Source organism: Phaseolus vulgaris, chromosome 2, assembly GCF_000499845.2.
Source record: "Phaseolus vulgaris cultivar G19833 chromosome 2, P. vulgaris v2.0, whole genome shotgun sequence".
Classification (NCBI taxonomy): domain Eukaryota; kingdom Viridiplantae; phylum Streptophyta; class Magnoliopsida; order Fabales; family Fabaceae; genus Phaseolus; species Phaseolus vulgaris.
This window is the reverse complement of record NC_023758.2, coordinates 32,710,451-32,736,247: the sequence shown is the minus strand read 5'-3', so window position 1 is coordinate 32,736,247 and position 25,797 is coordinate 32,710,451. Positions and strand designations below refer to the sequence as shown.

General features: G+C 28.6%; 2 protein-coding genes and 1 long non-coding RNA gene across 3 annotated transcripts; all 3 read left to right on the top strand.

Annotated features, from left to right (window-relative positions):
- Positions 1-3,064: 3,064 nt before the first annotated feature.
- On the top strand, positions 3,065-7,232 carry LOC137811542 (uncharacterized). Its single transcript, XM_068613329.1, has 5 exons — positions 3,065-3,958; positions 4,070-5,460; positions 5,733-6,146; positions 6,466-6,695; positions 6,795-7,232. Exons 1-5 carry the CDS (start codon positions 3,789-3,791, stop codon positions 7,050-7,052), a joined length of 2,463 nt encoding a protein of 820 aa, XP_068469430.1. The 5' UTR covers positions 3,065-3,788; the 3' UTR covers positions 7,053-7,232.
- A 6,455-nt stretch (positions 7,233-13,687) lies between these two features.
- Positions 13,688-15,513, top strand: LOC137811541 (large ribosomal subunit protein eL34-like). Its single transcript, XM_068613328.1, has 4 exons — positions 13,688-13,883; positions 13,999-14,078; positions 14,986-15,095; positions 15,192-15,513. Exons 1-4 carry the CDS (start codon positions 13,805-13,807, stop codon positions 15,283-15,285), a joined length of 363 nt encoding a protein of 120 aa, XP_068469429.1. The 5' UTR covers positions 13,688-13,804; the 3' UTR covers positions 15,286-15,513.
- Positions 15,514-23,717: 8,204 nt separating this feature from the next.
- On the top strand, positions 23,718-24,267 carry LOC137809709 (uncharacterized). Its single transcript, XR_011080800.1, has 2 exons — positions 23,718-23,781; positions 23,861-24,267. It is a non-coding gene; the product is annotated as an uncharacterized lncRNA (long non-coding RNA).
- The last annotated feature ends 1,530 nt before the right edge of the window (positions 24,268-25,797 follow it).

Genomic DNA, 25,797 nt, shown 5'->3' with positions numbered 1-25,797 from the left:
CATCAATAATAATAAAAATAAATGTTAATTTATGTTTATAGATTCAACTTTTATGTTGTTGTATAGTTTAATTTTTTATTTTCTTCATTTTAAAAAATAATAATTTTAAACTAAATATTTTTTAATTTATTACTTTTTTTTTATTTTGTAAAAACTCATTTATTTATTCATTAATTATATTTCTAATTATTTTAAACATTAAAAATATTTATTTTTTAATGCATTCAAAATTAAAATTATAAAAGAAATAAATTATTTATTTATTTATTTTTAAAATGGTGCTAGATAGGGAAATAAAAAATAAAAGAGTGCTAGATAGGGAAATAAAAACAAAAGGGTGCTAGATAGGGAAATAAAGATGTAAATGGTGCTAGATAGGGAATTGAGTCGTTATCTGTTGTATTTAAATTTTCTATTGGTTGTGTTTTATTATTGATGTTGTTAATACAAACTATTGTTGTGGTTAATATATATTAAATTGTTATGAGTAATATATAATATTACAAAATTTTAGGAGTTGATATTTTAAGAATGAAAATTGTATCATTAAAGGGAGTTTATGATTTCTATGTGAAAAGAGTATATGTGTGAGGATGTGATTATGAGAAATACTTAATGGAAAATCTCTCAAATTAATTAAAGGGATGTGTGGATCAAAGAAGAAGTGGAATGAATAAACTTTAAAAATATAAAATTTTAGTTAAAATATTGATTTTTAAAATCAATAAATTAATTAATTTATTAAATAACCATGTTGATTGAAAATTATACGTGTATTGTGATTTTTTAATAATTATTTATATTTATTGTTGATGATGGTTGTAATAATCTTTTAAGAAAATACGATAAAAGAAGAAGATATGTAATGGGAAATCACCTCATAAGAAATTTCATTTTGGACTTGTTAATTAATTTAAAAAAAAATATTTTGGATTATATCATCTAGATTTGATTAAATAATTATTTTTACAATATAACTTATTTTCTAAAAACAAATGCAACAGAATCAAATATATAATATAATTAATTATTTCCTTAAAATAAACTAGATTTAAAGCACTAAAATTAATTTCTTAATTTAAAATACAACATACTTAATTTACCATTTTTTTTTCAAATAAGAACCAATATATAATAATCAAGTTTATTGCATATTATAATTGCCAAATAACTTTCTTTTAAAACTACATCATTAACATTTTTTTTAATACCCATCTCTTAATCTGATACTATTCTTTTCTATCATAAGCTATATAATAATTTTATTTAAAATATCACATGATTTTAATTTTAGGGTGTAATAAAATCAAATCTGTTATTAAAATCATATATAATTTAACTAAAAAAAATTATTAAATAACAATCATAATTAGATAAAAAAAATAATTTGTCTTGATTAAATTATTTTTAATTTTATATTTAAATTAACTGGTCTCAATTACTAATATTTTAGATTTTAAATTAGTCTTAAAAAAATTAATAGAAATTAATATAATATAAAATATTAATGGCTAAAATAACCTTAATGGTTAGGTATAAATTTATAAACTACTTTATAAATTTTTATTAATAATAGAAACTACTTACCAATAATTTTTTTAGTTTATAAAATAATTTCTAATTTAATCATAATAACTCATTATTTTGGTCTCTACAACTATTTTTTATTTAATGATATTAAATTAAACATTACAAGAGACTATTTTATGAACTAAAATAAAAAATTATTGGTATCTGAAATAGTCCTTATTAATATTAGAAACTTATAAAATAGTTTCTTAATTGGTATCTAACAATTAGCTACCAAGATTTTAGTTACCTATTTCTTTGTATTCTAAAGAAGTTTAAGATATTAATAGTCAAAAACCTTGATAGTTAATTTAGATATCAATTTAAAAATTATTTTATAAATTTTATTAATAATAAAAACTACGTTAGATACGAATAATTTTGTAATCTCTAAAATAATATCTAATTTAGACAATATAGTAGCTAATTATTTTTAGTGTCTAAATTTATTGTTCTCTAATTATTTTCTTATAGTGCATAATATAACACAATTATATTATTATTATTAAAACAAATATTTCCTTATATTTTATATCAGTCTTGAAACACTTGACATCATAGGTTTTCAAAATAGTTTTCTCGTTTTAAAGATTCTCAATTCTTTATCTCCAATTCAAACAATAATATAAAACAATTATAATATAAGTATATGATATGCCTCTAGTTATTGTTTATCAACCATCGTTTTGTAATAAACTACAGTTTTATTCTCATTATTTCCCTTAAATATCATTGATGGGAGTAGTTATGCTAATTTTTATTGACATTAATGCAATAAAATTGTTCAGCCAACTTATTTCTTTTTAAAAATATTTATATTTTCTTAATAATTAATTTTAATAAACTTATTATTCTCTTTTTTCTTAACTAAAAACAACTTACACAAAAAAAAAGTGTTTGTTGCTTATTGACAATAGCCTAGCTTACCATTGCCACAAATAAGTGATTTTCATAATTTAATGATTGTTATGGCCATAAAAGCACGTTTTGATTGTATTAAAGTGACATTCACCGTCCAAAAAAAGACTTCAAAGTACAGATGAGAAATGCCGGCAAAGTTTTTGTATATTTCTGCTGACAAAATCAGAAACATTGTTCAAAGTTATATCGTAAAGGTATTCTTTCATTTAAAATTCAGTTTGCAAGGTTCTCCGATAAGATACGTTTTCAGTATGTAATATATAATTATATAATTATGATTGGTTTAAGCATATATTTAAAGTATTTTCAATCGTTTAAATAATTTATTCCCCCAAATAAAACAATTTATCATTAATTTGAATTATTGTATTGATACTATTAAATACTAATAATATTTTTATTAGTAAGACTGTAGTTTCAAAACTGTATAATTGAGCAATTGAAAACTTTAAGAAAACAAGTGAAAGAAAAACCATAAACGCATCCATAAGATACTCGTTTTTGGTGATGACTTTTCATTCGTAGAGATGCAAAAATTCACCCTTTTAATACACAGGTTATTTCCTCAATTACCATGTTTTAAAGTTTACTTTTTTACTAATATTTCTTAAATCAATTCTTCATTCATTGCATTGCTTCTACTTGCAGGTGGGATTGGTTTTTTGCCTCAAATCCAAGGGGCAGGTTTTGGACTTAGTTTCAGAAAGTGATCCTCTAATACTGTTTCACAAATTCAAGAAGAAGTAGAAGAAGAAACCTTCAACCTTCCCAACTAAAAGACATTGACTTCATGAATCCAAAGATCACCGACGAAGTCCAACCGAAGAAAACCAAATAAAAAATGTCTCACAATTGCCTTAAAGCCAAGCACAGTAGTCACTTTAGCCAACCTTCACAATCACAAGTCCCAACATCTTACACGTTTCAACCCAATATAGTACACAGAAAATGTACCACAAAATTGTTACATTAACTGCAAACCGTTCGTACTCCAATACCAATTGACCAAATCAGATTCTTATTCATTTTGAAAAAGCAAAACCCTCTTGTTGCTTTCTAACAAAATATATGCCTAATCTCGCATATTTAGGTCCAAAAATCAAGTTATGCCAAGATATTATTCTGCCACCGATTTGGGTGTGCATTAGTGAGGAGAGTTCACTGTCTCACAATGAATCCTTTGACGGGGAAATTTTCTTGCTCCCAACTCTCCTTCTTCTTATAACGTGGTTTGAAATCTTTCTGAAAGTAAGAGTAAAGTCTTAGTTGTGGAGTGGGTTTGGCCTAGTTTAGCATTAATGGGTGCTAGAAACCTTGTTATGCTCAAAACACACGTTGAATCTATCAACTTCTCTTTTGCAAATGGTTTTGTTTATGAAAACGTGCTTTGGGCCTTGGCTCCTCTTCGGGTTTTCTTCTACAACTATGTTCTCTATTCCTTGGGTTTGATTCTCAAACATATCTTCAGGTTCGATGAATCTCTCATTTGGGTTATTGCTATTTAGAGTTCTTGTTTCTATTTTTTATTTCCTACGTAACAGGAAAATTGAATAATGATTCCCTTTATTTCTTGTTTCAGATTTCATGTGGAAGACTGGAAAAGCGAGCACCTTATTCAACATGATCTACTCGATCAAACCAAGAGAAATCAGATTCAAGATTCTAACATTGACGGGGTCGCAGAAGAGTTAGCTAATTTGCTGTTTCCGATCTTTGATAATTTTCATGTAGCAATTGATGAAAGAGAAGGAGAAACAAAGTGCCCTGTTTTATTTGTGAAGGACTCCGATACAAATATTCATGAAGATGCTGATAATTTACAAGGAGAAACAAAGTCCTCTGTTTTAAGGGAGATAAACTCTGATGTTCTTCAAGATGCAAATAAATTAGAAGGAGAAACAGAGTGCTCTGTTTTAGAGGAGAAAGACTTGGATATGCATGAAGATAGTAAAAGAAGAGAAGGAGAAATAGAGGGGTCTGTTTCTATGGAGACTCTCTCGTGTGTTCATGAAGATGTTAAGAAAATAACTGAAAATGAATCAGATAGCTCTGTTTCCACGGAGGCTGATTCCAATTTACTTTCAGAAAATGAAGAAGAAAAAACAGAAGATTTTTTCTTCACAAATAGTGACCCTGTTAAAGCCAATGGTTTGGTAGAAGAACCAAGTTTCTTAACCTTCACTTTCCTACAAAATTATATAGCTCCAAATGCTTCCGATAAACTATTTTCCAGTAATGAAAATATTTCAAAAATGGAATCTTCAGAGAATAATTTGGAGGAAGGCCTTGTTTCTCAAGACGAAGAACAGAGAAACATCACAACCAGTTCCACTTCTGGTCCAATCTTTCAAAGTAACGCGTTTTGTGCAAGTGATTCATCTGATGATGACAATCTAAATGATAACACGTTTCAATCTGATTTTGGGTCAGAATCATGCAATAACAATATTGACTATTCGGTAGCACTTCAAGTTCTTAGTTCTAAGCGTTTTGGTGAAGGATTTGGTACTGAGGATCTTGAGGGAAATAATGGTGAATTTCGTGAAGAATCTCAATATTCATGTGACAATGAAGTCTCACACGATCTCAGTTTTGATCTTGTTGAAGACAAAAATCAAAGGGAAAGCTCTTCCTACCATGGAGAAGACACCATGTGGGAAGATAAATGGGATGAATCAGATTTTGATGAAGAAGATGATGATGATGACTTTGATTGGGAGAATGATGAGGTAGTGGAACAATTGAAAATGGAACTTAAAAATGCAAGACAAGGAGGGCTTGCCACAATTTTAGAAGAGGAAGAAGAAGAAGCAAAGTCTCCAAAAGTTGTCGAGGATCTAAAGCCATTGAAGATTGAAAAGAAGATAGAATTCAAGGATCACATAGTTGAAATTCAAAAGGTTTATAGGTGCTACGCAGAGAAAACTCGGAAACTGGATGTTTTGAATTACCAGACCATGCATGCAATTGGTTAGGACCATGCTAATTTCATTTCATTTGCATGCATTTCACCTTAGATTGGAACAATTTCAACGTTCTGGTAATTTCTTTAGCATATTATTTAGAGACTAAAACATGGAAATCCTCACAAAAATATCAGGGTGAAGCTTTTTCGACATTAATTTCATAAGTTGTTCAGTCACATGATCTTTTCTTTTATTGAGTTCTTCATTTGTTTCTTTAGCATAATCTTGTTCTTGCTTGGTGATTAACTTGGTCACGGACTTTGTTGCTGTGTGTAGGGCTTCTTCAACTAAAAGTCCCTCCAAAATTAATTATAATCCCGAAATCTACCGTCCAAAGTGTGAATCCCCTAATATCTCAAAATTTGTGGCCACGCAAGGCACAGAAGCAGATATCTGATCCAATACTGAAGTTTGTTCAAGATCTGCATATAGATTTGGAATTGGTGTATGTTGGGCAAGTTTGCCTCTCGTGGGAAATGCTGTGTTGGCAGCACAAGAAAGTAAAAGAGTTACAACAATATGATTCCCAATGGCCTCGTAGCTATAACCTTGTGGCAGGTGACTTTCAACTCTTTCAGGTCCTCTTGCAACGCTTTTTGGAAGATGAACCATACCAAGGCCCAAGAATTCAAAACTACAACAACAATCGATGTGTCATTCGCAACCTGCTCCAAGTTCCACCCATTAAAGGTAACAAATTTTAACTTTTACTCCTTTCAAAAATTGCTGCAAATTAATGATATAGATTTCTGGGAAAAAAATGTATTTTTAGCGTATTTTCTAAATTTATCTACTTTTTAATTATCTTTATCACCGTTTAAGAAGGACGTGACCTACTTTTAAATATATCACATCAATAACAGATGATATGTAATGTCATATATCTACATTGTACTAAGTTTTTTAAATTATGAACCACCAGAAAGTATTTAAATTAATAAAAGTACGCGTACAAACACATTTGTGTAATATGTTATAATTGTAATTAACTATGATCTTATTACTACAGATGACAATACCAAAGACAAAAAAATAATTAAGTTGGGTGAAGAGTATGCTGCAATCAATAGCGAAAGGTTGGCAAAAATCATCTCAGAGTCCATGCAGATGTTCTGGGAATTTGTGAGAGCAGATAAAGATTATGGCAATGTGATCAAAGCTTCTCATAAAACAGGAATTGATCTCAAGGACCAATCAATTTCGGATCTTCTTGGGAATGTTCGAACTCAATTGCAAAAGGTTTTTTTTTCTTTCTTGAAAGACTTACATTTTCACTACGTAAACTTGACCCTGTTAGATGATTATAATTGACCATCTTGGGTTAATTAAATGTTGCAGAAGGAGAAGAAGCTAAAAGACATAGTGAGGAGTGGGAATTGCATAGTGAGGAAGTTCCAAAAACACAATGAAGATCAAATTCAACTTGATCAAGAACAGTTGCTTGCTCAAGTGGGATTGAGATTGGTCTCAAGGGTGTTACACATGAAAAAGTTGAGAAAAGATCAACTAATGTGGTGCAATGAAAAGTTGAACCGAATCAAATTTGTTGGCAGAAAGGTCCAAGTGGAGCCTTCTCTTTTGTTTTTCCCTTGTTGATTCATTCATCCAGAGCCCTCCCAGTGTATATATTGTTGGATGCATAGACACCTGTTTCGGCAGAAAATTACACACTAGCATACACAGAAACTGCATTATTATAAATTGTTCATGACATAACATATGTTATACATCAATGTTGACATAGTGATGGAATACTAAATCAGTTTTGGGATCAAATTTGTTTTCATTGTGGTGCGTGTTTGAGGGGACGGGTAAGGACCAATTCAATTTAACATTTTTTTTCATTATATTTCGTTAACCATTATACTAATATTTCTAGTATAACTACAATAACAAAGGTTTTAACCTATAGCTCCATATAAACGACTCAAAACTTCCACCGTTAAGCATATTGATGTGAAAGAATAAAAAGTCCCTCTTAATTATATTAAGTTTATATTGTTTACCTAATTTAAAATATATGTCATTTGATTTGCTTTTATTTTAGAGAGAAAAAAAGCATGTTTCAAATTAATTTTAATTTTACAAATTAATGATAAATATTAAATATTTTTGTTATAACCATCCTAATCAATGCTTTAAAAATTAGACTAATAATCAAATCAGTTTATACATTGGATTTGTAGGTTAGTGGTTGAATCAATGAATAAATATTTGAATAATATGAATAAGTTTATCTTTAATATATAAAAGCTAGATACAATATTATATATATAGTTACGACTTTAAATGTGAGTTTGAATCTCATATTACACAGAAATGAACAAGATGAGCGAAGCAAAGCGAAAATACTGTCTGAACTCCTTTTAATCAAAGATTCTCCGAACGATCTTGACCACATACCCCTTATAAAGGCTTCCACAAACAATCGTTTATTCGGCTGAGGAATATGTACCATCACCTCGCTAAATCGACACAATAATTGCTTTATAGACTGCTTCTTTGCTTGCTTTAGTTCAAATAAATCTGCTACCTCCAAAGGTTTCGCTTTGTTTGCCAAAAAATGAGATATAAATAATCTCGAGATAGGCCGACCCTGAAGCTTCTTGTGTGGTCCGACCCTAAAGCCTCTTTGGCTTACGCCAAAGGCTGAGGGTCTGTGTGGTGAGAAGTCAATCCAGTTAATTACCTTAACTGATTGGTGCTGAGGAGATTACCATCAAAGAACATGTGTAATGGACATTTAAGTAATCAATGAAGTTACAAAGAAAAGGAGGAGGCAAGAAGACGCCATGGAAAGCTATATGAAGGAGGGGAGACCGACTGAGGAGAGGGGGGGAGAACAACATAAGAACTAGAGTGATGGACAATCTTGATGTTCTAGGTCAAGGGTTATTTGTCTTGGCTAGAACAGGTTGTAACTAAGACATATTAACTAGCTTCAATCAAAACATCTTTTAACATCGACTAAACATTTATTTGATCAACCTCTCATATTAATTAGGGAAATTTTCTCTCTCAAATGAATGCAGGAAATCTTATGTTGGCCTTAGTTAAGGCATTACCAATTCAACACTAGTAAACACACTAACATTAGTAAACAATTGGTCTTATTCAGGTATAAATTTGCTCAATGCATATGCTTTTCTTTCATTATACAGGCATGTGAATTTCTATAGTTTATTTTCATAATATATTTCATTTAAATTACGAAGTGTAAATGTTCATTTTCCTTTCTATGAAAAATAGGTTTTACAATTGTGGTGCGATTTTATAGCCATAATTACATATGTATGAATGATGCCTAAATTAAATTAAAAAATATATATTTCCCTTATAAATTATTTACAACTTGAATAATTTTTTATTTAAGTTTCAAAATTTATTTGGGTGTTTTAAAAAAATAATTATCATTTAATACTTTGGAATAATTTGAGATCCTATAATCAATGGTCCTTATATTTCATAATATAAAATTGATGGTATTGAAGAAGAAAAATCACAAAGTGATTGGAATAGAATTGAATAAAAGAAAGTTCAATATGTCTACAAAACGAAAAATATCATAACCTCTGCATTGAATCTTAATGAATTTTTTCATGTATCTTAGTGAGACACTTTGAAGGTCACACACAAAGGAACTGAGGATGTTAAGAGGGCAAGAAAAACACAATTGTTCAAGAGTATGAGATGTTTAGGATGTATAAAGGAGAATATATCTCAAATGTTTAATATAGATTCACACACATAATAAATCGCTCCATTGGTTTTGGGAAAACACAATTTCTCATATAAAGGTTTTATAATTATGTTCACAAATTTTTTATTAAGAAGTTTTAATAGACAACTAGGAAGCAATTTGCTAGTAATAAAAAGAAACATTGAACACTTTAGATTTTATACCAGTTTACCCAAACCTAGGTTATGTTTAGTTGTCCAATGCAAAATTCAAAGGGTTTCACAAAAAAATACATTTACAAGTATTCTCATTCCCACTTATCACTTACAAAAGTATACAAATTCTTTCCAAGCTATTTGCTAAACTCCATATGAGTTTAGCAACGAGCAAACATTGGACTTGAAGAGCATTATCAAAACCTCAAGTGAAGTTTTTTTTTTATGATGTTTGAAGACGTTGATGCAAAAGATGTATTGAGTGTTTTAACTTCATGTAATGTGTTTGTGAGTCTTTTACACAAGAAATTCACAAGGTTTTTAGTTAAACACACAACTTATTTTAACATTAATCAAAAGAAAAGTGTTTTGAAAAGTTAAAAACATGAGAAAAAGGTTTTATGTTAATCGATTAAGGTTTTAAGTAATTGATTAAACTATTCTTTAGATGTTTTAGAACAAGACAATTGATTAATTAACTGATTGAGACAAAGAGAAAATTTATGTGTTTTCAATGTTCTAAAAAATTAGCCGATTAAAATATTGCATAATCAATTAAACTTGATTTTTGAATTAAGTACAAAGTTGAAATAATTGATTAGCTTAAGACACTCATGTCTCACGTCCTGGTGATAGATGTTGTTTTGTTGTCAAATTCTAGCGTAGACATGTCTAACACTAGAGAGATGATAGTATAATTGTGGTCAAATGACTCCAAGTCGTCTTCCAACGAATTCAATAGTAAAATCATTAAATCAGTGTTTAAAATCTATTTGCAAGAATAAGAGTTACCAATAACAATAATAATAAAAGGGGGCTTGTAAAGGAATTTTAATTGCATGATTTTTAGAGAATATCCCTACATAAATTTGCATTCAATTCCCTTTCTGAGATATTTGCAGATTTAATTTTCTAATTCTTTATTTCAGATTTGGTCTCCTGTATCCAAAAGAAGCAACTTAGATTAAAAATACAAAATTAACATAAATAACAATAAAGACCCAAATAAATCCAATTAGAAGAATATTAATTAAAATAATGGATTTATGTATTATTACATTCCAATAGTTTATGATTAAAATTAATAAATGTGAATAAAATTATGTTCATCACTAGGCTTGTTGCATTCGAAGTAGACAATGTCTAGTGAAGAGTCTTCATCCTTTTTCTTGTATGAGTTTTCTTTTATTTTAATAGAAAATATTTTATTTTCGTGTCCCCTTCTTTTAAGCAATTGCTAAACCTTCACTCAATGATCATATATTTAAGGAGGATTTTGCTTGTAGTCCTTTCTCTACCACAGTTACAATCTCCTTTTGTTCTCTATCCTATAGGTGAACTTCATGAACTCTCAAAATTCCAAGAAGTTCATCCAATGAAAGCTTCTTAAGGTTTTTAGCCTTAGTGATGACTGTTCTTTTGGGTTCCCAAATCTTGGGCATTTTGTCCAACAACTTCATATTTATTTGAGTTTTGGAGAAGCTTTTTCTAAGGGCTTCTAGACCATTTAGAAGATTTTGCATTATTCTAAACATGTCATCCAGGCTATGTCCATCCTTTATGGTGAAGGATTCAATTGACGAGTAAGATTGGCTACTTTTCAGAGTTGAACATCTTCATTTCCTTCACAGTTTACCTCTAAAGAATCCCATATTTCCTTTGTGGGTTTTAACCTGCACACTTTCTAATATTCATTTTTGAAAAGTGCACAAATAAGCATATACCTAGATTTGTTCCGAGAGGGATCTTATTATAGTCTTCCTCATCCCAATCCTCTTTTAAAGATATGTTTTTTGCATTTCCTTTGATAATGATTTGCCATAGTTGACGGTGTATAGATTTTATGTACATCTTCATTCTATCTTTCTATTATGGGAAGTCTTCTACAAGAAATGCAAGAGGTCTGGATAGTGAAGCTCGTTTCACGATCAATTATGGTTCCATGTTTGCCAAAATGATATTTTTCCTATGATGTTGTCAATTGCTCAACCCTTTAGTGGTTGAGCTTTGATACCAACTTTGAAAAACATGAAATAACACAAGAAAGGAGGATTGAATTGTATTTTGAAAATTTTACAATTCTTCATTGATATTGTCTCTTATGGTGTTGTCAAACGATATACATATAAAAGTTTTGAGAAATATTTGAAGGATAAGTTTTAATTTTTCCTTCCTTCTTTAGTTATTTAAACTGTAGAATAATATACAATGTAAAAGATTAAGGAAAGAAAAGATACTCAATATTTTTATATTGGTTGTTGGTATCATCTCACATACTACATCTAATTATTGACTAACTAGTCAAGTTCCACTAAGCAACCTACCGCTGCGAAGTATAAGATATTCTTTTATCAAGCCACTCTTGGCTAACACTGATTATTCTTAACACTGGCCACTCTTGGTTCAATATTAAGTACTTTTGACACCCATCACTCATGAGTCAACACTGAGTATTTTTTATACTAGCTACTTGTAGCTCAACACAGTTACAAAGTATGAGTAATCAACAAATCACTAGTTATTGCTCACTAGAGAGGATATCGTCTTTCAACGTATACAAGATTTGAGATCTCTCAACTAGTAGGCAAGAATGAGCACAAATGATGTTCTTACAAAGCCTTAGGCCACAAAAAAATAAAAAACAGTAGAGTTTCAGTGCTTGCAAAGTAGGGCTCATTTTTCTTTTCTTTTCTTTGAAGTATATCTTCTTATAGGCTTTATAAAAGTAGTTTTTGCATTCCCTTTCCTTGTCGTTGAGTAGCCTTGAACTCTTTTGTTGTCTCTTTTCTTCGTCATCGTTTGATGAACTCTTTTGTGGATAAGCATTAAATGCATGACATAGAGCATTAAATTATTTTCTCTTATTTACACCACCTCTCTGATAGATGACAATACTTATCCTCCTCCGTAGTAGATCATTTTGGTTAAAAGTGCACACCGTATACGATAAACAACTGAGTTAGAGTTGAAACTAGATATGTTAGAGAAATTGGTGGTCATTTCAGCTTTAAGTCATATCCCAAAGTATTTTTTTAATGTTGTTTCTTAGCATAAATCTTTTTGGGACAGACATAAAAGACATTATCTATTTCTCTAGACATAAGCTTTAGAATATTCTTCATAAATGTCAGATTGAAATCTTGGTTTGTACTTATCGTTTAAGTGATATTTAATTAACTTATCAAATGAAGTGGAATTTGGTTTTGTCGTATGTCAGACAAATCATATGCGTTTATGATATTATCATTCTTCAAAATAAATATATGCATTTGTGATCTGAACAGTGTGTTAGACGCAATTGCTTTGTGTATTCCAAAAGCTAGGCTTGTTTTTTTTTAGAACATAATAAATATATATTTAAGTTGTTGTATTTTTTGCTTAATAACATGTTTGGAGGCCAAAAGATTCAATAAATGTTGCTAACAATTCAGGATCCAACAATTGATATATGGACCTAATTTTATTCAAAATTTAGTTTATATGTGTACTTGAAGGCCAAGGAATCATTGTGATATATTGTTACTACTTGTCCAAGGCACATACTAGGAGATAAGAGCAAATTCATTAAGTTTTCTCTCAAAATGATGGATATGCTACCCGTGGTTCAAGAAATGTTGGTAACATCTCATCTATCCTTGTATAATGTGTGTTAATTGTTGAGACCCATATGTCTTAGTTTTTCCTTTGATTGTTTATGTTTTTATTTAATGTAATTGTTAAGTTAATTTCTTTGTTCTTAATCCATGTATCCACCTTTGTTCTTACATTCTTTTATACTCATTTTATAATAATAGTATTTACCAAATATCAAGCTCTGATGTATCCACCTTTGTTCTTACAACTGATATCAGCTTATTACACTTGTATTATTATTTTTTATAATAATAGTTTTTACCAAATATCAAGCTCTGATGGTGCAATAATTTCACTTTTGTTTAACATTCTAATCACTTTTGCTTGTAGTGAATTATTTAAGAGTTCTAACTTACATTTCTTTACTAATATATATATATATATATATATATATATATAAAGATTTAATTTTTAAAATATTGAAATATCTTCCAAGCAAACTCTAAATTTTACTAAAATACAAGTACTTTAGGGTTTTGATCAATACATTTTTATTTATTTGAACATAACTTAAAAATTTAATTACCTTGGTGTCGTCTATGTAATTTTTTTTTGTGTTAAAATTTTGTTAGTTCAAAGAAATGGCCTTCATTATGAAAAAATAAATAATGATACAAAATTTAATCCCTTTTTCTGAAGTGCGACGTGTGTCATTCGACACCGTCCAATATCATCCAAAGCGGTAGCGATGATGTTCTCACTACCCTTGGATTTAGGTCGTGAAAAAAGCACTCTTTTTATATACTACCTCAGCGCTTCTTCTTTTCCTCTCTGCTTGCCGTGGAAGAGAAACCCTAGGTTTTGGAAGCTGATCGGAAACAATGGTGCAGCGTCTCACCTACCGCAAGCGCCACAGCTATGCCACAAAATCCAACCAGCACAGGGTCGTTAAGACTCCCGGTAATTTCTCTTCACCCGCTTCACATCGTCGTTTATCCTCAATTACGTTGCGTCGTTCCGCTCTCCAGGGTACGGTTGAGTGTAACGTGCTGCTGTGTTTGATTGTCAAATGTAGGTGGTAAGCTGGTTTACCAGACCACGAAGAAGAGGGCCAGTGGACCCAAGTGCCCTGTTACTGGAAAGAGGATTCAAGGGGTATGCAATATTTTTTTCTCACTTGGGGTTTTATATTTCGAAAAGGATCTTTAAAATGTTATTCTTTTGAAAGCTATGTGACACATGATTTGATTGAATTAGTAATTATTGATAGCGAAAAGATAGTAAATGTGTTCGGAGAGATTGGTTCGTGCTTCTGCTTGTTTCTTTGTAATTGGGATTTTAAAGTACTTGTTGTGTAGATAAACCTTTTAATTGTGTAAATCAGCACGATATGACGTGCTAGAGAATTTCTGATGTATTGTGTAGTTGATGTTTTTGTATGAAGGTATACAAGGGCAAAAGCCACTCTCGGGAAATTAGGGTTTTTTGGTTGATACCTTGAGGCAAAATGTTCCAAAAAATGAATGCCTTGATAATGAATGTTGTTAACATTAGTGGAAGAATACTTGTTATATTTGATTATTTAGGGTTGGTTTTACATATAAATTAATTACTCAAAATTTACATTCTTAGTGAAAGTCAAAGATTATGCTGTTTGATTTAGAAAGCCCTATGTTGTATTGCAACTCAAAGGTTATGTTTGATTTAGAAAGCCCTATGTTGCATACTTTCAAGAGGTCCCAAAGTCCTTGCTACTAGTTTTTTGTTTATATCTAACTAGTTTACTCTCTTTAGCACCTCTGTTTGCAAGCTGGATGTTATTTTACTGTTATCCTGACCGACCTTTTAGCCTTAGTCATATGTCATACCTTTTGGGGAACTTCCACCTGTTCTGTATTCTAAATTATTTTCCCTGGTCAATGTTCTATTTGGTTTTCTTTTTAAAGCAGTTTTTGATTTTGCACTGCATAGTCTACATTTCTTTGATTGGTAACAGATTATGTAAGAATGACGCAAGGCATAACATTATGGTTATTAATACTTGCTTGGCAATTCATTGCAGATTCCACATTTAAGGCCTGCAGAATACAAGAGATCAAGGTTACCCAGAAACCGTAGGACTGTGAACCGGGCTTACGGAGGTGTGTTGTCTGGCAGTGCTGTTAGAGAAAGGTTTGTTTTTTCAATCTTCTTAGTCTGTGGTATGTTTAATTTTCATTGCGCAAATTGATAGAGTACATTGCTGAATCTTTGTGTCCGGTTCTGTAGAATTATTCGAGCTTTCTTGGTTGAAGAGCAAAAGATTGTGAAAAAGGTCTTGAAGATCCAAAAGACAAAGGAAAAGCAAGCACTGAAGGGCTAAGTTTTGTGAAGGGATAGATCTTTTTGGAGAATTTTAGGTTTGGGGGATTACAGTAAAGCATGAAATTTATTATTAGAGCTGTTTCCATGTTAATTTGTGTTTGGCTTTGTTGAACTCATTCTAGTGTTAATTTTGTCGACAACTCCATTATGATACAATTTTGTATGTCACGATTTGCTCTTGTTGGATTAATGTTTTTCTATCGGTATATTGATACTTGCTCGTAAACCTTGTCTCATCTAGAATAAAACCAACTAGTGGTTTTAAAGTTTGAAAGGTCAAGTTTACTAATACCATTGGCTTTACTAGATGCATGGCTAGTTTAACGACTTATGTGGGTAAGTAGAATATGTGATACAGTAAATTTGGATGTGAGAACGAACGAAGACATAGCATATTAGTAGTGAATCTTTTTTATGAAGATACCACTGGTATCAATACGACTTTTGTTTGCATTCTACTGCATATTCCCTAAGACAGTTTTATTTTTTCGCAAGGCAATATGGTATCGTACTCCCGTGAGTGGTTGTTTTGGTTTACAAATGAACCTGCTTATACAAGAATTATTGTTTTGTATAAACGTTTGTTAAAAAAATTATGCTTAGTGGGATAAATATGGTTGGAGATGATTTAATGCAGTAATGTTTTAAGCAATATTGTTTTGAACACTCATTATAACAATGTTGACATTCGAGTAATTTTTTTGAAGGGTGTTGATATATTAACATCTTGAATAGTAAAAACATACATTTCCCACCAAATGTATGTTATTCTTGGTGTGAACAAAACTTTTCTCTTTTGTAAAATGCATTGTAAGACTTGTAAAATTAACATAAATAAATTTATTTATTATCAATTTAGATGTTACGATGATAAACAATGTCATTTAACAAAATTCATGATTGTTGCAAAATTACTCTTGTTGGTATAAAAACAAAATATTTATTTATGCAATGTTTTTCCAAAATTATGTTATCAACTAAAGAGATTAATGAGTAGGGAGATTATTTTAAGTATACCAAGTTAATTGTAAGATTTATAAAATTAAGTTTAATAATTAAATGTATTATAAAAATATTATATTTATTAACTGATGAATTAAATATTTGATAGGTGGTTGTGAAAATGATATTTTAAGAATAAATATTTTTAACAAATTATAAGAGTAAAAGATTTGATATTTGAAAACCATGATTAGTCTAATTTTTTTTTTATATGTATGTTGTCTTTCCTTCTGGTGATGTCTTGTTTATGGGGTGTGAATCATTCATGTTTGGATCAGTAAATGTGAAGATGAGTGTAAGGATGAAAGATTGAGGGAGCGAAGTTTTTCGTTCTTCTATCATGAACAGAGGAGAGTAATGCCATGTAGTCTTAGGAATCTTTCACTGATTTTGCAAATTTTTGCTTTAGAAACTTGAACCCGTGAACTTGTGTCATTGTGTAGAGAGTTTGGTTTCCTTGTCTAGAGAGCTTTCATAGGTTTCTTTAGCCCTATTTCAACCAACTTGTTTGTTTGAGAAAGATTCTGTGCTTGAACATCAAAGTGAGGATTTATGGAAAACGTAGAAACATTGATCCAAAAGTTGGAGGTGAGTGAAATCGATTACCATGCATGCTACACAAAAGAAAAAATCAAGTTTTTAAGGGTCTAAAGATGTTAAAAATCGCTTAGCATGCACTTATACAGAAGGAAGAATCAGTTTTAGAGTTTTACTATGTTGAAAATCAATTTTCATGCACCTTATACACAAGCAAGAATTGATTTTAAGGTTTTGTTCATGCTGAAAATCGATTACCATGCATCTTATACACAACATAAAATTGATTTTAAGGTCTTCATGTTACTATGCACCTTATACACAAAATAATTGATTTTAAGGTTTTATTTGTTTTGAAAATCGATTACCATGCACCTTATACACGACATAGAATCAATATGGCTAGCTTTAATTTTTTTTTCACTTGATTTCAGGTTGGATCTTGGCTCGTGTTTTCCAGAGTCGATCTTGTTGGGTCGTCTTCTTGGCTGGTGGTGTGGTGGGTTGGTCTTCTTGGCTGTGAGTGTCAATTTGTTGGTTGGTGATGGTGTTGTTGTTGACTCGTGTTTAAAACTGAGTTGTAAGTAGTCTTTGTTTTCATTTTTAAAAATCCAGTAAATTTTAAATCAATTTTGTATAACTCAATTTTTTTAAACATGTTATTTTAGATGTATTTTTTTTCATGAATAATATGCAATGATATATGTTTGTTGGTGATTTGTGTTTGTGTAAATTATTTTGTTAAACACAGTTATAATTATTTTTTGATCACTCTATTTTTATCACTGTTTTTGACATGTTATATTTATATAAATTGATTTTTTACATTTTAATTTTGTTTATATGAATATCATATTGTGTTTTTTTTTTTTCTAACTTAGTATTATTTTTTGATTGTCAATTAACTCTTTCCTAGTAGGTTTTAAGTTTATCTATGACTTCTTCACCAATGAAAAGGAAAAAAACTCGTAAAGGTAAAGACCCAACACATGATAATGCAGTTCCTATTACCCAACCAACGAAAAGACATGACATTTTGGATTATTCATGATATTTGGTATTTCAAAATGAAATTTCTGATGGTTGCATTTGAGAAAAAGTTTCACGGTAGACCAATGATACCACCAAAAGTGATGGATTTTCCTTTTTTTTGCCACATTCAGGTTTCACTTCAACCAACATTTGAATTTCCAAGGATTGCAACCATTTCTTAGGCTAAGACTTCCATATTATGAGGACCTTGTCAGAGTTTTATATTCAAATCTCCATTTGACGACACATGGTTACATTTTTACTCAGATTGACACACACACCATTATAATAAGACATTGGGATTGGATGAATGTGGCTAATTTCAACTATTATGATACTTTGTTAACCCTTGGTACCATCTCTGAGAACCTATATTTTAATCGTGAATAGGCCCTGTCAACCATGACAAGAGAAGACTTGCACGGTCAAAATGTAAGAAATGTAGGTAGTTTGACTATGAATAACAAACTACTTCATTACGCATGGGTGCACATGTTGTTACTTCGGGATAACAATTTCTCTCAGCTAGTGAATGAAGATATTTTCATGTTATGGTGCATGAAAAGTAATATATTGATTAACTAACCACATGCTATCTTGCAATACATGATAAAATGTCGTGACAACAACATGTCTCTTCACTACGAGTCTTTCATAAAACACCTAATAATGCTCTATGACATCAACTTTATGGTTGAGTCAACAATCATACTAGGGTGGAATAAAAATTTCAGGAAGAAAGTCATGAAGAAGTTGAATATCTTCGAAGTTAATGGTGTTTGGCAACTTGGTAGCCTGAAGAGAAACATGAAAAACACGACGAAGACCTACCATTACCAGAACAACATGTTGAAGGTGATCAACCTGAGTCATCAATCCCCAGGATGTCCAATTGTTAATCCAATTTTGGAGCAAGATTCAAGACATCCTGTAAATGATGACGAGCATTGGATATTCACACACATTTGGACATGTTTGATACACGGTTTGATAAGGTTAATGAAAGATAGAGCAACTGAAAGATTGAATGAATCAAATTGGACTGTGATCAACGACATTGATTGTATTAATAATATTATTTAATTTGAATACAAATTAATGTAATAATTAAATTTTATATAACTTGTGAATATTCAATTTATTTATTTATTTAAATTTGACAATTTAAGATGTTTATATTTATTGATCATTTTCCACCTAATTTTTTTTATAATTATGAAAAGTTGAAATTTCAATTTTAAAGCAAGCACAAGAATTTTTTGATACAATTTTATTTTTTGACAAGTTGACATAATCTGGATTTTATTCCAACACAATTTTGAAAATAATGTTTTAATTACAAACAACTAAAATCCACAAATAAATAAATAATATTTAAAATATATTTATATTAGTATCATTTTGTGTATCATTTTTTTACCCGTCGATACCGGACGAGTCAGCCTCAGTGACCGACCGTCCGAGTCAAATAACATATAACATAACGAATACAATAAATAACAGTTATCACTAGCATTAGCATTGAATGAGTAAATGCACATATGAAAATATTTGGAAAATATCTCTAATATATAACGGATAAAACAGATTAAACTAAATATACACTTCCCTGAGATTAAGGAACTGCTACACGTTAGTTAACCACTGATCCCAACACATTAAAGTCAAAAGCCCACAAAGCAATACTAAAAATAGAGCTCTAAAAAAAGAAGTAAGGTACGTTTTACATTCTGCGAGAATACAACTAAATCTGAGCATGCGTCGGAGTGCAATCGCAGTTACCCCCTTTGGTCGAATGAGCATCAATATTGAGGGAAGGAGGCTTAAGGACATTTGGAGATCACCGACACATCAACAATTCTACATCAAACCATAGGTACTATCTGGACCCCTCAGTCTATACAAGTACAATTTTTATGACAACTTTCATTGTTCCGATAATTTTAACAAACCCATATTTTTTGTAAACATATTAATTTAACGCTATAAAAAATAATTAACTAAATTTCAATTAACTCAAATATACCCATAAATTCATCATATTACATTATTTAATTGCATATCAATAGAATGCGTACAAATTACAACCTTTTTATTAAAAATATACCAAATAACATACATTAACTTCAGAACAAGTCCTCACCACCCTCCATGACACTAATATCACATATTTAGTATCATTTGGCTACAAATTAAAATGATATAGAATCTCAACCTCATGCATCAACATTATTAACACATTTATTTTAATTTTAGAATTTAATCGAGTTATATATATATATATATTTCAATAAAAGTTTGTTGAGCATTCTCATCAATATTTTATGGTTGTTGATCACAAACTAATATGCTTTATGGTTATTGATCACAAACTAATATGCTGAGTTTGTTCTAAATTTTTTTTTTATTGTGTTGTTGATCACATAATCTCTCAAACTCACTATGTTATTGTTGGAGGTAAACTTGATGCTATTGTCGAATGAGTTCCAGGTCTTTTGCAACTCGAACTCAAATATTCTTTTCATTCTATTCTTGAATGGTTACGATTCGATTTTGCACCGATTCGTTTTTCTTTTGAAAGGAACTCTTTGTACGTATTTTGAGGTTGTATAATTGAAGAAGTCTCCATTTTATCATTCGAGAAAAAGGAGATAATGTTTGTTTATAATAAGAACCATAAATGTGAGTGACTTGCGAAATATTTTGTGAACTCTAAGAATGAGTTTTGATTGAAATACAATACTTGAGTCTATTTTTAAGAAGAGTCTTCTATTCTCATGTTAGAAAAAAAAATAGAATAATTATAAAGAATAAATAGAATTTGGTGATACTTCCTTAGTAATAGTGTGTATTTATAGGCTTTAAAACTTTTGTGATCGAAGCTCGACCACATACTAAATATATTTATTTGTCGTGCTTTCTGAATTGCTACATCAATAAATACTAAATTAACAAATGAACTTGTAATTAAATACTAAACTAGTGTATTTACATTCAGATATCAAAATAAGATATATCCTAATTTAAATATCAATGTTTAGTGCTTTCTACGCTGAAGAACCAATAAATACTAAAGTACACAATTTCCATTATAAGTTTAGTATTCAAATGATCTTGTCATTGAATACTAGGCTACTGTATTTACATTCAAATATCAAAATAAAGATATATCATAATCCAAATAGCTTTGAGGGAGATCATTAAAACATTACATACTTTTTTATTAGCTTATATAAAAAGTAAATTTCATAAAATTTGTGTATCAAGATCTTAAAAAGACTATTACTTTAGAGCAAGAATATTTAAAAATTATAGTTTAAGAGTTAAAATAAGAAACAATTTAATTTATTATACGAATATCAAATGTATATAAATTATTTTTACTCTATTTACTTATTTTCTAAAATACTAAAAGTAACGTCTACCAATTTTTCCTATTAAAAAAACTTCAAACAAATACAAAAATAAATACGACTTATTTTAATTTTAATTTAATATAAATTTAACAAAATGAAATTTAAACGGTTATAAAATATTTAAACACTATTTTTATAAAAATGTTAAAGATTTTATGATTAAAAAATGTTGAAACCTATTATGGAACATTTTTTTTATAATTATTATCCAATTCGTAATTTTAAATTTTTATTTTTTATGAATAAATTATAAAACATATAAAATTATATTAAATAAATAAATAATTTAGTTTAATTCTTAATTTTCAAACTAAAAAACAAACTAAATATTTTAGTTGAGGACTTTTGAAAATAATTTTTGATTGGTTTCAACTTTTTTTTATTTACTTTTTAAAATTAATTCAGTTTTAAAAAATAATAATTTATAAATGCTTCTCAAATAAGTACAACTTTTTTTACATCACATTTAATAAATTTAATATTTAATATTTAATGTTTATTTTAATTTTAATTTTTTTCTTTCATGATGGTTTTATTAAATATTTAAAAATTTAATAACATTTGTAATCTATTTAATAAGTATTTAATGGTCATAACTTAATTAATTATTGTATTTTAAAATATTGTAATTAGTATATTATCAATAAAATTGAGTTAAATAGAAAACATTTAATAAAGTTTATATTAAGATCTGAAAGTTGTAAGTAGCGTTATTAAATATTTTAAAAAATTATTAATAAAATACTATATTAAAACCGTCATTACATACTTGATACATTATTTTTTGTAGTGCACAAAAAATAAGTTTTAACTGAGGTTATTTAGTTGAAATAAACTTAAGAATTAGAAGTCTTTTAATATTTCTTAAGTTCTAAATATTATTCTAAAATCTTAGCAAAATAATGGAATAGTTAAATTTCAAAAGTTTATTTTAAAACCTCAACAAAATAATGGAAGTTTCAAAAGTTTATTTTACAATCTTAACAAATCAATGAAAGTTTTTTTTAATAAATAAAAGCTTTCACTATGCCACTTGAGATCTCAGCTAGACTTACACTTCAAGTAACAACAATCATTTGTCATCACATAAAAAAAGTATTATTAAAAAAAAATACAAAAGTATTTGGGGACTAGACCAAAACTCACATGTTAACAAAAAGGATACATATGTAAACTATACTTATTCATAAAAAATTCTAAGAACAGACTAGATGGAAGCTTATTATACCAATGAAAAGATTTTTTATGAATAAATCCTAAATTAACCAACTTATCAACACACACATTCACTTCACGAAAAATATTAGTAACCCTAAACCTAATTTTCCCATAGTAATTAAGACAAGTATTCCATCAATTACGAAGCATTCAATGAACATTTGTCTTAGCAATAAATGCAACACAAATCAAAGTACAATCGCATTCCAGTCAGACATTAGTAAATTAATGGAAGTCTTTTAAATCTTTGTTAAGTTTCAAAAGTTTTATTCTAAAATCTCAATAAAATAACGAAAGTTTTTTTAACCTTAGTTAAATTTAAAATTTTTATTATAGAACCTAAATAAAACACTTCAGATTATCAAATTTCAATAAATAAATAAATAAAATTAAATCTATTTATAAACAAATAATTAAAAACTACATAGTTTTAATATATTTTATAACTAAATTCGTTAAATTACAAAGGTTTATTGTAAAACCTGAGGTTATCTTAACTTTAACTTTTAGTAAGTTTAAAAGGTTTATTCTACAAACTCAACAAATTAATGAAAGTCTTTTAAATCTTTGTTAAGTTTCAAAAGTTTATTCTAAAATCTCAACAAAATAACGGAAGTTTCTTTTAATCTTAGTTAAATTTTAAAAATTTATTGTAAAACCTCAATAAAACACTTCAGATTTTCAAACTTCAATAAGTAAATATAATTAAATCTATTTATAAATTTATTTAAAATGCATCTAATAATTAACTCACAAAATTCTTAACATTAATTTTGTAACTAATAATTGACATATACTAGTTAAAAATTATGAAAATTATAAATAGTTAATAGAACACAATTTAATAGAACATAATTTAATAAGGATTCAATTAAAAATATTAAAATTTATTAACTTAAAACTTACTTAGACCTTAAATATTTACCAAAATTCATTTACAAAATATTGACATTGAAGAAATATTGTATCTAATATAAAGTTCACTTAAAAAAAATTAATAACATTTTTATTAAAATGACAATTAATTTAGTTGTCAGGAGTGTTATTAAATATTTAATAAATTTTGTAATGAAATGTTATATTTAATAAATAGTAATAGAAGATTAAATTTTGAAAAATATATTAAACATCTTCAACATTGTATTTAATAATATTTTAATAAATACTAAATATAACTTTTTCTTTAGATGTATATAATAACTCAGACTTTTCTCTTAGTGCTATCAAAAAGACATACTCAACCATGAAATTTCTCACGATAATTCTTTTCTTTGTTCTTGTTTCTGAAGGTATTGTTTCTTCTGAAGCCATGAGTTTATTAAATTTTTATGAATGGTTGTTCTTAACTTTTCCATGTCATGATGTCAGGTTATGGTAAATGTCTTTTGCGTGATATCTCTGTAACTCAAACTAGAACAGGAGTTATAGTGAATGGAAAACTAGAATGGAGTGTTACCATCACCAACAAGTGTCCTTGTGCTCAGACAAATGTGATCCTGAATTGCACTGGATTTCAATCACTTGAATCCATAGATCCTTCAGTTTTGACACTATCCCACACTGGTTTTTGTCTCCTCACACCAGGTCAACCAATCAACAAATATGGTATTGTTAGCTTCAAGTATACTTGGGAGAAACAATTTTCACTTAATCCCATTTCCTCACAAAGTTCTTGTTCTTAAATGTACAACCAAGGATTTAGCCTTGTACTATATGTTACCTTTTATATTAGAAGCATTATAATTTCATAATAAACTATTGATTTTAAGTGCTTATATTGGGTATGCTTTTCAATTTCTCTCAATTTTTTTTACCAACCTTGAATTAATAGAATTAAAATGAAACACTTCAACAATGTTTCACCCCTTATACATACGTTACTCTTAGTTTAAGGAATTAAATGACACATCACTTAACTCACCAAACTTAAACTAGCTAAAGAAAACCAGGCCAAAAAACTGGTACCGCATAAAAACACACCATTTTGTGCTCATAGTACAATAACTTGCCTCCAAATAGAATATAAGATTCTAAAGTCCAAATAAACTAAGGGCATGAGTGAAACAATTGAATGGTAAAAGTTATATGAATGGGTTTAAAGTTAGAAAAGTTAAACTGTGTCCAAAATTAATTTTCAAAATCTGTTTCGTACACAAAAGTTTAACAAAATTTTTTTTTGCATATATATATATATATGCTCCACGAAAAATATTATGTTTTTTTGCCTATAGATGTATTTGTGGGATGTGACTTATGTTAACCAAACATGACTTTTAATAATTTCGTGTTAAATAAAATGAAACAATTCATGTTACCTGTTCTCTTTACTTTATTTGCAGCAAAATATTTTTTTTTCTCACTTAAACAACACATAAATGAAACATATTATAGAGAGATAAGAACATTAAGTTTTTATATTGATTTGTTTTGATTCAAGACTAATTTCAATTCTAGATAAATCACCAAATTTTTCCACTAATAAAGTATTCTTATTTTTTACTTTTCTTATTTGTGTTTACAATTCTAATTTTAATTTATTTATTTTTAACCGTTCATTATTTGCGTTTCAAGTTAAATTACTAGTAGGTCTTTGAACTACTTGAAAATTTCAAATAGCTTACCAAACTTTTTTTTTAATTGGGTCTCTCGTTATATAATTTCTTTTAATCAAGATTCTTAAGTGAAAATAAACTAAGGACATAAGTGAAACAATTGAGTTATAAAAATTATATGAATGACCATTTTAAAGTTAGAGAAAATTTTCAAGTTAAATTGTGTTTTAATTTTTGTTTTTAAGTTAAACTGTGTTTTAATTGATCACTAAGACTATAATGTATTTGTGGGATGTGATTTATGTTAACCAAACATTATTTTAATATTTTCAGTTAAATAAAATGAAATCACTCTCTCATGTTAACTGTTGTCTTTACTCCCTTTTTTACAGCGAAATGTTTTCTTTACTTAAACAATACATAAATGAAACATATTATGGAGAAATGAGAGCATTAAGTTTTTATATTGATTTATTTTAATTCAAGACTAATTTCAATCCCAGTTAAATCAACAAAATTACCACTAATAAATTATTCTTATTTTTCACTTGTCTTAATTGTTTATAAATTCCAATATGTAATTTAGGTTTAACCCTTCATTATTTCGTTATTTAAGATAAATTACTAGTAGGTCTTTGAATTATTTGAAATTTTTTAAATATCACCAAACTTCTACTTTTTTTAATTGGGTCTTTGGTTATATAAATTTTTAATTAAGTCCCGTGATTCCGTGGTTGGTTGCTCTGGCATCCT